This window comes from Hyla sarda, chromosome 11, assembly GCF_029499605.1.
Source record: "Hyla sarda isolate aHylSar1 chromosome 11, aHylSar1.hap1, whole genome shotgun sequence".
NCBI classification, from domain to species: Eukaryota; Metazoa; Chordata; class Amphibia; order Anura; family Hylidae; genus Hyla; species Hyla sarda.
Genome location: NC_079199.1, coordinates 22002225 through 22015472, shown reverse-complemented (window position 1 = coordinate 22015472; position 13248 = coordinate 22002225). Strand labels below are relative to the sequence as shown.

The following is a 13248-nucleotide window of genomic DNA, read 5'->3' as shown; positions in this document are numbered from 1 at the left end:
GTGGTGATGTAATATTGTGGGGGACATTTTCTGGGAACTTTGGGCCCCTTAGTACTAATTGATCCTGGTATAAACACAACAGCCTACCTGAGTACTGTTACTGACCATGTCCGTCCCTTTATTACCACAGTGGACTCATCTTCTGATCATACTTCCAGCAGGATAATGTCCCATGTCACATGACATCATCTCATACAGGACAATGAGGTCACATGACATCATCTCATACAGGACAATGAGGTCACATGACATCATCTCATACAGGACAATGAGGTCACATGACATAATCTCATACAGGACAATGAGGTCACCTGACTCTAATGGCTTCCACAGTCACCAGATCTCATCCAATAGATCACCGCTGGTATGTGGGGAACGGGAGATTCTCATCATGGATGTGCAGTAACTGTGTGATGTCATCATGTCTATATGGAGGATCTGTGTGATGTCATCATGCCCATATGGAGGAACTGTGTGATGTCATCATGTCCATATGGAGGAACTGTGTGATGTCATCATGTCTATATGGAGGAACTGTGTGATGTCATCATGTCTATATGGAGGAACTGTGTGATGTCATCATGTCCATATGGAAGAACTGTGTGATGTCATCATGTCCATATGGAGGAACTGTGTGATGTCATCATGTCCATATGGAAGAACTGTGTGATGTCATCATGTCTATATGAAGCAAATTCTCGGAGGAATGTTTTCAGCACCTTGTTGAAATTATAGGAGAAAGAACGAAGGCAAAAGGGGTCCGACCCGGGATTAGCAAGGTGTAACTAATAAAGTGGCCAGTGAACGTATTTAAAAAAAAAAAAAAAAAGAGTAGAAAAAAATAAGCTTTACTTGCATGGCTCTTATTGTCCATTTTGCAGCTATGCTCACTTAGTATCTTCTGTAACTATGGCTTTAACTAGGCTAAGGCCGGGTTCACACCACGTTTTTGCAATACACTTCCCGTATCAAGTTTTTGATTAAAAACAGATTCCTCAAAACATGACTAAACTGTATCAAAATGTGTACAAATTTTAATCCGTATACGGTTTGAAAAATTATGTCCGGTTGCATCCGTTTTTATGAAAAAAAAAGTATAAGTTTTTAACTTTTCTCTCCATTATGAATAAAGTTTCACTTGTTTAATTGAAATTCCAAGAAAAAAAACTGTGCAAAGTCAAAAACCGTATGGTGAAAACCTGATGGAACCGTACGCACATACAGTTCTGTACGGTTCCCATTGACTCCCACGTTAAAAAAAACAAAAAACGTATTTGTTTCAATACAGTTTTTCACCCGGACCAAAAAACGTGGTAGGCTACGGTTTTGGGTACAGGAAAAAAACTGACAAAACCGTACAGGGTGCAAAACGGACACAACCTGATACAACGTTTGGCATACGGTTTTCAATGAAAAGTCAATGCATACGGTTTTCAATACGGCTCCGTACGGTTTTCACATTGATAATGTATACGGGAACCGTATTGCAAAAACGTGGTGTAAACCCAGCCTAAGGCCCCTTTCACACTGCCGGTATGCTCCAGCAAATTCGGCCATCAAACTCCCTCTTTTTATTAATTTTTTTGCATTTTGCCGGCCGTACTTTTGCCGAAGCATACCGGCAAATAACGGGTCCCGATAGACCCCATTGTATTCAATAGCAGACATTATTTTTGGAGAGAATAGTCAGACAAAAAGCCGGTGCGAGCACTATATTTTTATCTCCGGCTTTTCTCGATCCTAAAATAACGGACTTCACACTGCTGGAGACAGCCGACGGTGTGAACGTAGCCTTACACTTCCAAAATACTGCACGCTCTGCTTCCACCACTCTAGATAATACTGTATTAGCATGACGCTATCTTATACTGTATGTGGGATTTTAATGCGTACTATGTAAGTATTGACACCCATCCGTGTATATATAAATAGCTGGCTGTATATGTTCTATCTGATCATTTTAAATAGAGTACACATTTTTAGGGTTTTTTGCTTACATAATTCTTTTTTTAATTTTTTTTTTATTTTTTTTTATTTTTTCTTACGTGATTTCTTGTCCAGTCATTGCTTGTCTTAAAGGGGTACTCCGGTGGAAAACTTTTGATTTAAAAAAAATAAATAAATCTGGTGACAGAAAGTTAAACAGATTTGTAAATAACTTCTATCTTAATCCTTCCAGTACTTATTAGCTGCTGAATACTACATAGGAAATTCTTTTCTTTTTGGAACACAGAGCTCTCTGCTGACATCATGACGACAGTGCTCTCTGCTGACATCTCTGTCCATTTTAAGAACTGTCCAGAGCAGCATATGTTTGCTATGGGGATTTTCTCCTACTCTGGACAGTTCTTAAAATGGACAGAGATGTCAGCAGAGAGCACCGTGCTCATGATGTCAGCAGAGAGCTCTGTGTTCCAAAAAGAAAAGAATTTCCTCTGTAGTATTCAGCAGCTAATAAGTACTGGAAGGATTAAGATTTATTAATAGAAGTTATTTACAAATCTGTTTAACTTTCTGGCACCAGTTGATTTAAAAAAAAATAAAAAGTTTTCCACCGGAGTACCCCTTTTAACGTGATAAATTATTGCGTTGTGGCCCGGAGAGAGTCCTATGTATAGATTTGTCCTATATATATTTGGCGTGACCTAAAGCGGTAGTCTCACCTGTAGCAAAACTGCAATTTCTATGCTGGGAGTTGTAGTTTTCTGACAGCTGTAGAGACACATGTTGGAGACCTGAGACCTATACACCTCTGAATGTATATTGTATATTTAGGTTAAAGATTTAATTAAAAAGAAGTTTTGGTTATAACCATTTGGTTATCTCTCATTGTAATGCAGTGTTTCCCAACCAGTGTGCCTCCAGCTGTTGCAAAACTACAACTCCCAGCATGTCCGGACAGCCGTTGGCTGTCCGGGCATGCTGGGAGTTGTAGTTCTCCAACCAGTGTGCCTCCAGCTGTTGCAAAACTACAACTCCCAGCATGTCCGGACAGCCGTTGGCTGTCCGGGCATGCTGGGAGTTGTAGTTTTGCAACAGCTGGAGGCACACTGGTTGGGAAACACTGTTGTAATGTGTCCGAAGACAACAGCAGTGGGGTCTGTGAGCGGAGATTCAACAGCACAAAGGGGCCACTGTGCTTGGTCATAGAACAAATTCCTTTTGAGCCCATAGACACTTGCTGGGATCTGTAAGGCTATGTTCACACAGCGGAAATTTCCTGGCTGACATTCCGCAGACAGCGGGCGCCGGCAGAGCATGCTGTCGCAGGGACCACTCTCCATAGTCTGCTATGCGTTTCCGAGCAGATTACACGGAAAGAATTGACTAGTGAATCCTTTCTGCGGAGGCTGTAGTCTGAATTTCCGCGGCAAATGTTTCAGCCGCGGAAATTCCGCTGTGTGCACGGTGCAGCAGAATCCCATTGAAAACAAAACGGAACGGGATTTACCAAGGGAAATTTTCCACCGTGTTCTGCTTGGAAATTCCGCCGTGTCAACAAGGCCTCTTGTACTCTATATAGAATTGACGGTGCAGCAGCCTCCCATTGTCTTCAATGGGATTCTGCCGCACTGTGCACACTGCGGAATCTCCGCTTTGGAAATTTCAATTCTGGACTCCGCCGAAAAGAATGAACATGTTCATTCTTTTTGTGGAATCTGCTGGGAACTGCATTACCGTCAATGGAAATGGCGCATGTCCGAGCGGTCCCAGTGGCGATTAATTCCGGCGGCGCCTGCAACACCCGAAATTTCCGTAGTGTGCAAGGGGGTACTCCGGTGGAAAACTAAACAGATTTGTAAATTACTTTTATTCAAAAATCTTAAAGGGGTACTCCGGTGAAAAACATTTTTTATTTAATCAACTGGTGCCAGAAAGTTAAACAGATTTGTAAGTTACTTCTATTAAAAAAAAAAAATCTTTATCCTTCCAGTAGTTATTAGCGGCTGTATATTACAGAGAAAGTTCTTTTTGTTTTTGGATTTCTTTTTTTTTTTTCTGCCCATAGTGCTCTCTGCTGACACCTCTGTCAGTATCAGGAACTGTCCAGAGCAGGATTGGTTTACTATGGGGATTTGCTCCTGCTCTGGACAGTTCCTGACATGGACAGAGGTGTCAGCAGAGAGCACGGTGGACAGAAAAAAAAGAAAAGAAATTTCTCTAGTATATAGCAATTAAGTACTGGAAGGATTAAGATTTTTTAAATAGAAGTAATTTACAAATCTGTTTAACCTTATGGCACCAGTTGATTTAAAAAAAAAAAATGTTTTCCACCGGAGTACCCCTTTAATTCCATAGTATACGGTTCTCATGGTAACATAGGACTTTTGTTTTAGACAGTAAATTCCATTTCTGGGAGGAGTCACGCCGCAGGAGCAGCAGCCAATCAGAGCTCAGCTTTACTATAGTTGTCCGGAGTGGTGCCTGTTTTTTTTTTTTTAATTCCCCCCCGAAGGACCCGCCTCAGACGCGGCGTAGCCTCATGTGATAGGTGTCCTCCGCAGTGCCTGTCCGTAGAAAGGCCGCTGTCTGTGGTTTCCATAGCAACGCTCCAAGCACCCTCTGGGGACTGCCCCTAGCAACCGCCGCGCGACCTTAACAACCGGCAGAGAAAACATGGCGGAGGAAGGGGAAAGGATCGTGAGACCCAAACGGATCTTCATCAACAACTTGGATTCTTACGTCGCCCGGAACATAGGCAAGGTAACGTGGGGACAACACATCCCACCTGGTCCTGTGCTGACAGCCGAGCTAAGATTTATAATAATACTTTGCTGGGACTTGTAGTTCTTCAATAACTAGACCTAAATTACTGTAATGACACAGTGTGACTATTGGGGGAATTGTATAAGTAATTATCCCCTGATACACTGATCCCCAACTTGTGACACTCCAGCTGTTGCAAAACTACAACTCCCAGCAGGCCCAGACAGCCAAAGGCTGTCTGGGCCTGCTGGGAGTTGTAGTTTTGCAACAGCTGGAGAGTCCGGAGTTGGGGATCACTGCCCTAATACAGACAAAGACCAAGTATAAAAATAATAATAATAATATTACTTTGCTGGGACTTGTAGTTCTTTAATATCTAGAACTAAATTACTGTAATGACGTTCTGTGAATACTAGGGAATTGCATAAGTAATAATTCCTTAAAGGGGTAGTCCAGTGCTGAAAAACGTATCCCCTATCGTAAGGATGGGGATAAGTTTCAGATCGCGGGGGGTCAGGCCGCGGGGGTCCTCCTGTAGGGGGCCCCGGCTCACTGGCCAGAAAGTGGGTGTTGACCACCACTCGAAGCGGCGGATGACACGCCCCCTCAATATGGCGCTATGGCAGAGCCGGAGATTGCCGAAGACAGTGGCTTTGCCATAGAGTTGTATTGAGGGGGCGTGTCACCGGCCGCTTCCTGCGGTGGTCAACACACCCCCTTCCAGTGGGCTGCCGGGGCCCCATACAGGAGATCACGGGGGGCCTATCCCCTTAGGATAGGGGATAAGTTTTTCAGTACTGGACTACTCCTTTAATACAATGAACCCCCAACTTGTGACTCTCCGGCTGTTGCAAAACTACAACTCCCAGCAGGCCCAGACAGCCTTCGGCTGTCTGGGCCTGCTGGGAGTTGTAGTTTTGCAACAGCTGGAGAGTCAGGAGTTGGGGATCACTGCCCTTATACAGACAAAGGCCAAGTATAAAAAAAATAATACTTTGCTGGGACTTGTAGTTCTTTAATAACTAGAACTAAATGACTGTAATGACACTGTGTGAATATTAGGGAATTGCATAAGTAATAATCCCCTGATACAATGAACCCCCCCAACTTGTGACATGTTGCAAAACTACAACTTCCAGCAGGCCCAGACAGCCGAAGGCTGTGACTCTCCGGCTGTTGCAAAACTACAACTCCCAGCAGGCCCTGACAGCCTTTCGGCTGTCTGGGCCTGCTGGGAGTTGTAGTTTTGCGACAGCTGGAGAGTCAGGAGTTCGGGATCACTGCCCTAATACAGACAAAGGCCAAGTATAAAAAAAATAAAAAAAAATACTTTGCTGGGACTTGTAGTTCTTCAATAACTAGAACTAAATTACTTGTAATGACATTCTGGGGAATTGCATAAGTAATAATGGCCTGATACAATGAACCCCCAACTTGTGACATATTGAAAAACTACAAGTCCCAGCAGGCCTGCTGGGAGTTGTAGTTTTGCGGCCATGCATAAAATAAAAATAAAACGAATGCTGTAATGCATTGGATTGCAAAGGAAACATCTCCCCACGTTGGACTCAGTTTTCAAATGGGTTGTTGATAAATGCACAGTTTTGCGTGAAAAGAAAAAAAAAACTACCTGCAATATTAAAAAATAAATAAATAAAAAAGGAACCCTGGTTTTTCGGCCATGTGGCCGCATTAGGCAAGGATTTACGGGCGACGAGGATCATACAGTGGCCAATGGCATCTAAGTGCAGCGCCAAACTATTTGTGCAATTAAAGAAGCTCTCCCTGATGCAGCATAGACTATTATTAGATAAGAATGTAGAGGTTCTTGTGTATTTCTGTGATCACCTGTTTTAGCTGATGTGGCAGGCATGAGATTACAGCCGTACCGATTGTAAATCACACTGCCTACATTTCCCATTAATCTTCTGGCTAAGGGTTTGGTATTTGATCACTGCACCTGGTTATCCTATCAGGCTGTTAGTGCCTTAGTTTACCCCCATTGAACTCATTAGACTCATAAGTGGGTTGGGGTGGGTTGGCGTATGCAGTTTTAATACTCCATACGCATTTGATACACATTTTCTTACCCAAAGTGCATTTAAAAAAAAAAAAAAAAATATATATATATATATATATATATATATAAATATAAAAAATACACTCTTTTTAACTATGATTTGCACAATTGTGGTAAAATAGCAATGCGATTTTTTTTGGGGGGAAAATCACAGCAAAAACAGAAAAGCCACAGCACAAATGTAGATAGCCTCAGGTGAAGTGTATATCTACTACTTAGCTTGATGCCATAGAGATAGAAGCAGTATACAGATAGAGCTGGAAGGTAGGTGTGTAACTACTATATATCCTGATCTGAAAAATATACGGTAGCAGCAGTATACAGATAGCGCTAGAGGAAAGATGTATAACTACTATATATCCTGATCCCATGGAGAAAGCAGCAGCTGTATACAGATAGAGCTGATGGGGAGGTGTTTACTATATATCCTGATCCCATGGAGATAGCAGCAGCAGTATACAGATAGAGCTGGAGGGGAGGTGTTTACTATATATCCTGATCCCATGGAGATAGCAGTATACAGATAGAGCTGGAGGTATATATCTACTATATATCCTGATCCCGTGGAGAAAGCAGCAGCAGTATACAGATAAAGCTGGAGGGGAGGTGTATAACTATTATATATCCTGATCCAATGGAGATAGTAGTAGCAGTATACAGATAGAGCTGGAGGGGAGGTGTATAACTACTATATATCCTGATCCAATGGAGATAGTAGTAGCAGTATACAGATAGAGCTGGAGGTGTATAACTACTATATATATCCTTATCCCATATAGATAGCAGCAGTATACATATAGAGCTGGGGGAGGAGTATAACTACTATATATATCCTTATCCCATATAGATAGCAGCAGTATACATATAGAGCTGGGGGAGGATTATAACTACTATATATATCCTTATCCCATATAGATAGCAGCAGTATACATATAGAGCTGGGGGAGCAGTATAACTACTATATATATATCCTTATCCCAAATAGATAGCAGCAGTATACATATAGAGCTGGGGGAGCAGTATAACTACTATATATATATCCTTATCCCATATAGATATCAGCAGTATACATATAGAGCTGGGGGAGGAGTATAACTACTATATATCCTGATCCTGAACCGCAACCTAACAGTCGCCAGAATTCCAGTAAGGAGCCATTTGTGGCAATTGCAGTAGCACAATATGGCAATCTTTGACTGCGTGACCCGTCACAGCCATAGTCGCTCCTGAGCCCTAGTCTAATCCTAAACCAGGAGAGAAAGCGATGAGTGCACGTCTCCCTAGGGATCAGTTGGGGTCTAAGAGGAAGATTTAACAAAACCTGTGCAGAGGCAAAGTTGCCCATAGCAACCAATCAGATCGCTTCTTTCATTCTTAACAAGGCCTCTTCAAAATGAAAGAAGCGATCTGATTGGTTGCTATGGGCAACTAGTCACCTTTGCCTCTGCACAGGTTTTGATAAATATCCCCCCAATGTGTCTCTATGACAGCGCCAATTTAATCATGGTACATTACAGCATAAAAAGCAACAGGACAATGTAGAACTAATGACATGAAATTTCAGTGGCTTATTTTTTTTTTAAACTTTTGCAGTATCTGTCCACTTGTGTGTCTGGAGCATCCCTGGAAGAAGCAGAAGAAGGAGGCGAGGAAGAGGAGAAGCAGTCCGAGCATGAAGATGTGGCCGACAGTAACGCCAGACAAGGGCTCCTCCAGGTGGTGGGAACTCTGTCCACTCCTGAAGAGAAGCTCAAATTCCCAGTGGAAACTTATGTGGTACGTTATTCCGTCGTTGTAACCGTTTCCTGTGATCTGGCTGTAGACCAGTGGTCTCACACTGCGGCCCTCCAGATGTTGCAAAACTTCAACTCCCAGCATGCCCTGACAGCCAACGGCTGTCCGGGCATGCTGGGAGTTGAAGTTTTGCAACATCTGGAGGGCAACAGTTTGAGACCACTGCTGTAGACAGAGGCACCTATCAGTATGTCAGAGATGTCAAGAAGGGGTTAAAGGGGTACTCTGGGGGAAAACTTTTTATTTTTTTATCAACTGGTGCCAGAAAGTTAAACAGATTTGTAAATTACTTCTATAAAAAAAATCTTAATCCTTCCAGTACTTATTAGTTGCTGAATACTACAGAGGAAATTCTTTTCCTTTTGGAACACAGAGCTCTCTGCTGACATCACGAGCACAGTGCTCTCTGCTGACATCTCTGTCCATTTTAAGAACTGTCAAGTGTAGGAGAAAATCCCCATGGAAAACATATGCTGCTCTGGACAGTTCATAAAATGGACAGAGATTTCAGCAGAGAGCACTGTGCTCGTGATGTCAGCAGAGAGCTCTGTGTTCCAAAAGGAAAAGAATTTCCTCTGTAGTATTCGGCAGCTAATAAGTACGGGAAGGATTAAGATTTTTTTAATAGAAGTAATTTACATATCTGTTTAACTTTCTGGCACCAGTTGATTTAAAAAAAAAAAAAAAAGTTTTCCACTGGAGTACTCCTTAAAAGAGGTACTCCAGGATGACGCAGGATAGGGCAGAAGTCTGATCAGAGGGGGTCCGACCGCTGAGACCCTGCCATCTCCATAATGGGATCCTGACACTCCCTGTGGATGGAGCGGTGGGGTTCGCATGCACTCCATGGACCCCACCGCACCATGCACAGCGAGAGCGTGGGCCCATTCTGGAGATCGCAGCAGTCTGACCCCCACAATCAGACCCTTATCCCCTATCCTGTGGATAGGTGATAAGTTTTAAACTACCAGAGTACCCCTTTAATTATAGGGGAATCCTGACCTGTCACGTCCGTCATTGCTGGGTAGAGACTGAGGATGGGTTTTTATGTCCTTTAGATCTCAAGCAGAGACGAACTATTGAATCATCTGCTGGAGAGCGATGTCATCATCTACAACATCACCGAGGAGCCGTCTCAGATTGAGGAGGCGTCATGGGCCGTGTCTGGTTGGTGATTCCCTTGTATTGTGAAATGCTTTACAGTAGTTTAACCCCTTAAGGACTCAGCCCATTTGGGCCTTAAGGACTCAGACAATTAAATTTTGACGTTTTTTTTTTTTCCCCCTCTTTGCCTTCAAAAAATCATAACTCTTTTATATTTTCATCCACAGACTAGTATGAGGGCTTGTTTTTTGCGCGACCAGTTGTCCGTTGTAATGCCATCACTTACTTTGCCATAAAATGTATCGCGCAACCAAAAAAATACTATTTGTGTGGGGAAATTTAAAAAAATTTACATTTTATTTTAATAGTTCAGATATTTACGCACACGGCGATACCAAATATGTATATAAAAATTTTTTAACACTTTTTAAATACCGTTAAATACCAGCTCACCAGGACGTACATTTACGTCCTGCGTCGTTAAGGGGTTAAAAGAGGTTTTGTAGAATAAAAATAAATACATTTGCATATTGACTAGAACAAGACGGAAAAAAAGAAAGGAAACCCGAACGCTGCCACTGTTGCTTAAGTGTCCCCCCCCTCTAGGCCTGCTGGGATGATGTCCCATACATTGATCATATAACACAGCAGCCAAGGGACACCAAAGTGTCAAAGGGGGATTTTGTAATGAGTAAAGTTTCTTTTCTTTTTTTCCAGCCTATAGTCAAATACTAAATCCCAGGAACCCTCCTTAAAGGAAATCTGTCATCAGAATCACCCGCACTAAACATGTTACACAGGCTTGTAGTGCGGGTGATCCTGATTAAAACGCTCCTTACCTGGTTAAAAATGGTTCAGCGCTTCTTCAGATATCTTTATCTTTAGTTTTCTGTTATTCCCTGGCTTGGGACTCAGTGGGAGGTGTTATCATCTCGGACTCGGCCATATGTCATTCTAGCTGGGCGGAGCGGCCGCCCAGCTCATGAATATTCATGAACTTATCCTCATAGTCTAACTCCTTTTTCTAGGTCTGGTGGGGAGGGCCGCGCATGCGCCGCGTTCCGTACACCCGGAAGCGGCGTTCTCTCCCTGGCTTTTCACTCATGCAGCCCCTCTTCTTACTTGTATTGGGCCGCAACTCGAGTGAAGCCGGGGGGAGAACGCCGCTTCCAGGTGTACGGAACGCGGCGCATGCGCGGCCCTCCCCACCAGACCTAGAAAAAGGAGTTAGACTACGAGGATAAGTTCATGAATATTCATGAGCCGGGCGGCAGCTCCGCCCAGCTTCAATGACGTATAGCCAAGTCCGAGATGATAAGACCTCCCACTGAGTCCCAAGCCAGGGAATAACAGAAAACTAAAAATAAAGATATCTGAAGAAGCGCTGAACCATTTTTAACCAGGTAAAGAGCGTTTTAATCAGGATCACCCGCACTACAAGCCTGTGTAACAGGTTTAGTGCGGGTGATTCTGATGACAGATTTCCTTTAAAGGGGTGATCCAGCATTCTGAATATTTTGTTCAGAGCGCTTGGAACCAGAGGCAATGATCGTGACGTCACGGTCACGCCTCCCTCGTGTTGTCATGCCCACCCCCCTCGTGCCGTCATGCCACGCCCCCTCCATATTTTTTGGATAGGGGATAAGATGTCTAGCAGCGGAGTACCCCTTTAGAAGGGTACTCCTGTAGAGAAGAAATGTTTTTAAATCAACTGGTACCCAAAATGATTCAAATTTATAAATTACGTCTATTTTAAAAATCCTAATCCTTCCAGGACTTATCAGCTGCTGTATGCTCCAGAGGACGTTGAGTAGTTCTTTCCAGTCTGACCACAGTGCTCTCTGCTGACACCTCTGTCCATGTCAGGAACAGTTTAGACCTGTGATCTCCAAACTGTGGACCTCCAGGTGTTGCAAAACTACAGCCATCTGCTGTCCAGGCATGCTGGGAGTTCTAGTTTTGTAACATCTGGAGCGCCAAAATGTGGACACCACTGGTTTAGACACTTGTATCTAGTTATAATAATTCTGATGCACACTGTACTTTTATTGTGCAAAAGTTTACTACAAAATAAAACCAATAATCCAGTATCCTGTAGATTACAGAGGTGATTATCAGATTGTCCAGGTTATTGAATGATCAGCACCTCCGATCAGTGTGATGTATCTTATGTCACATCTTCTACTCTTCAGCGCTTCACACCGAGATTGAGAACTTTGAGAGCCAAAAACTTTTCATATTGCTATCGACAGTCATGACCTGGGCGAAGAGCAAACCCCTTGATCCGGTATGTGGCCTGCAGTCAGGACGTCATGTCACCTGTCACATATGGGAAGATGTAAAAAAGCAGCAGTTTACCTTTTCCTATCTTTTTAAAGGATGATCCTGAAATCCCTTTCACTGAAGACGACTATCGGAGAAGGAAATGTCATCTGGATTTTAAAGATCACATAAGTGATGAGAAGCTGGTGATTAAGATGGGAAAATCTGTGAGTTTGTATTGGGAAGTAGAGACGATGCTAATAGAGGATGAATGGTTTATGTAGATATATTAGTGCATTTATTACTTATAACAGTGTTGATCTTTGACTATACATAAGGGTTCCCCTATCTCCAGTTGTTGCTAAACTACAACTCCCAGCATGGAAAACTACAACTCCAAGCATGCTGGGAGTTGTAGTTTTGCAACAGCTGGCGATCCACATGTTGGTAAACACTACTACACATGTAGGTACACAGACAGCACTTGTCTTTATTAAGGGTACATTCAGACAAGCAGATTCACAGCATATTTTACCGCTGTATGCTGCCTTTAGCAGTGTTTTGCCGCTCCGAGCAGGCACACTGCTGCGCATGCGCGGTGTGCTCACACGCATGGTGGCCACTCCTCCTTCTCTATGAGCTAGGAAGAGAGCTACCGCAAAGTGCGAGTATACCGCGCATGCGAGCGGCGACTCTCATATCTCAGTGTGTCTGCTCGTAGTGGCTTATTGACGCTCCGAGCAGGCACATCTAAAGGCACCATGTAAAGGTCCTTCAGCAGCGTATCCGCAGCGTAAAATATGCTGTGGATCCGCTCGTCTGAACATACCCAAAAGGAGAAAAATTAAAGAGTACCAGTCATCTCAAAACTTTTTATATGTTTTTAATTAATGTATTAGAAACAACTTTCTAATACCATGTCATTAAAAAAAATATATAAATTATATTTATATATTTATTTTGACTTGTAAAAACTGACCACTAGGGTTCTCCCTACATGTCCCAGCCGCAAGCCTCTCGTAGAGTTCAGACTCATGCATGAGTCCTAACTCTCATAGTGCAGCCTGGACACTGCCTGTCAATCAGACTGTGCACGCTGCATGGTGCACCTCAGCTACATTGAACACTGCCTGCAGGAAATATTGGGCGAAAATGAAAAATAAAAACTGCCGGGGGCAGGTAATGAAGAGGGCAACATACCAGCAGCATAATGTAAAGCAATGGAGATGGTGGCGGGTACTCTTTAACTTATCCATTTTCCACAGGATAAGGGATAAATGGCTGACCACGGAGGGTCCAAT

The 13248-nt window shown here is 43.1% G+C and overlaps 1 protein-coding gene across 2 annotated transcripts in view; it reads left to right on the top strand.

Annotated features, from left to right (window-relative positions):
• The first annotated feature begins 4509 nt into the window (after nt 1-4509).
• Nucleotides 4510-13248, top strand: part of AK7 (adenylate kinase 7) — a 28126-nt gene continuing 19387 nt past the window's right edge. The window contains exons 1-5 of one of the 2 annotated variants that reach the window (XM_056546115.1): nt 4510-4704; nt 8381-8563; nt 9640-9748; nt 11878-11972; nt 12064-12174. In XM_056546115.1, coding sequence (XP_056402090.1) covers nt 4618-4704; nt 8381-8563; nt 9640-9748; nt 11878-11972; nt 12064-12174 — 585 coding nt within the window. In that variant the 5' untranslated portion in view covers nt 4510-4617. The remainder of the gene's footprint in view (nt 4705-8380; nt 8564-9639; nt 9749-11877; nt 11973-12063; nt 12175-13248) is intronic. The other variant, XM_056546114.1, reaches the window with a different exon arrangement.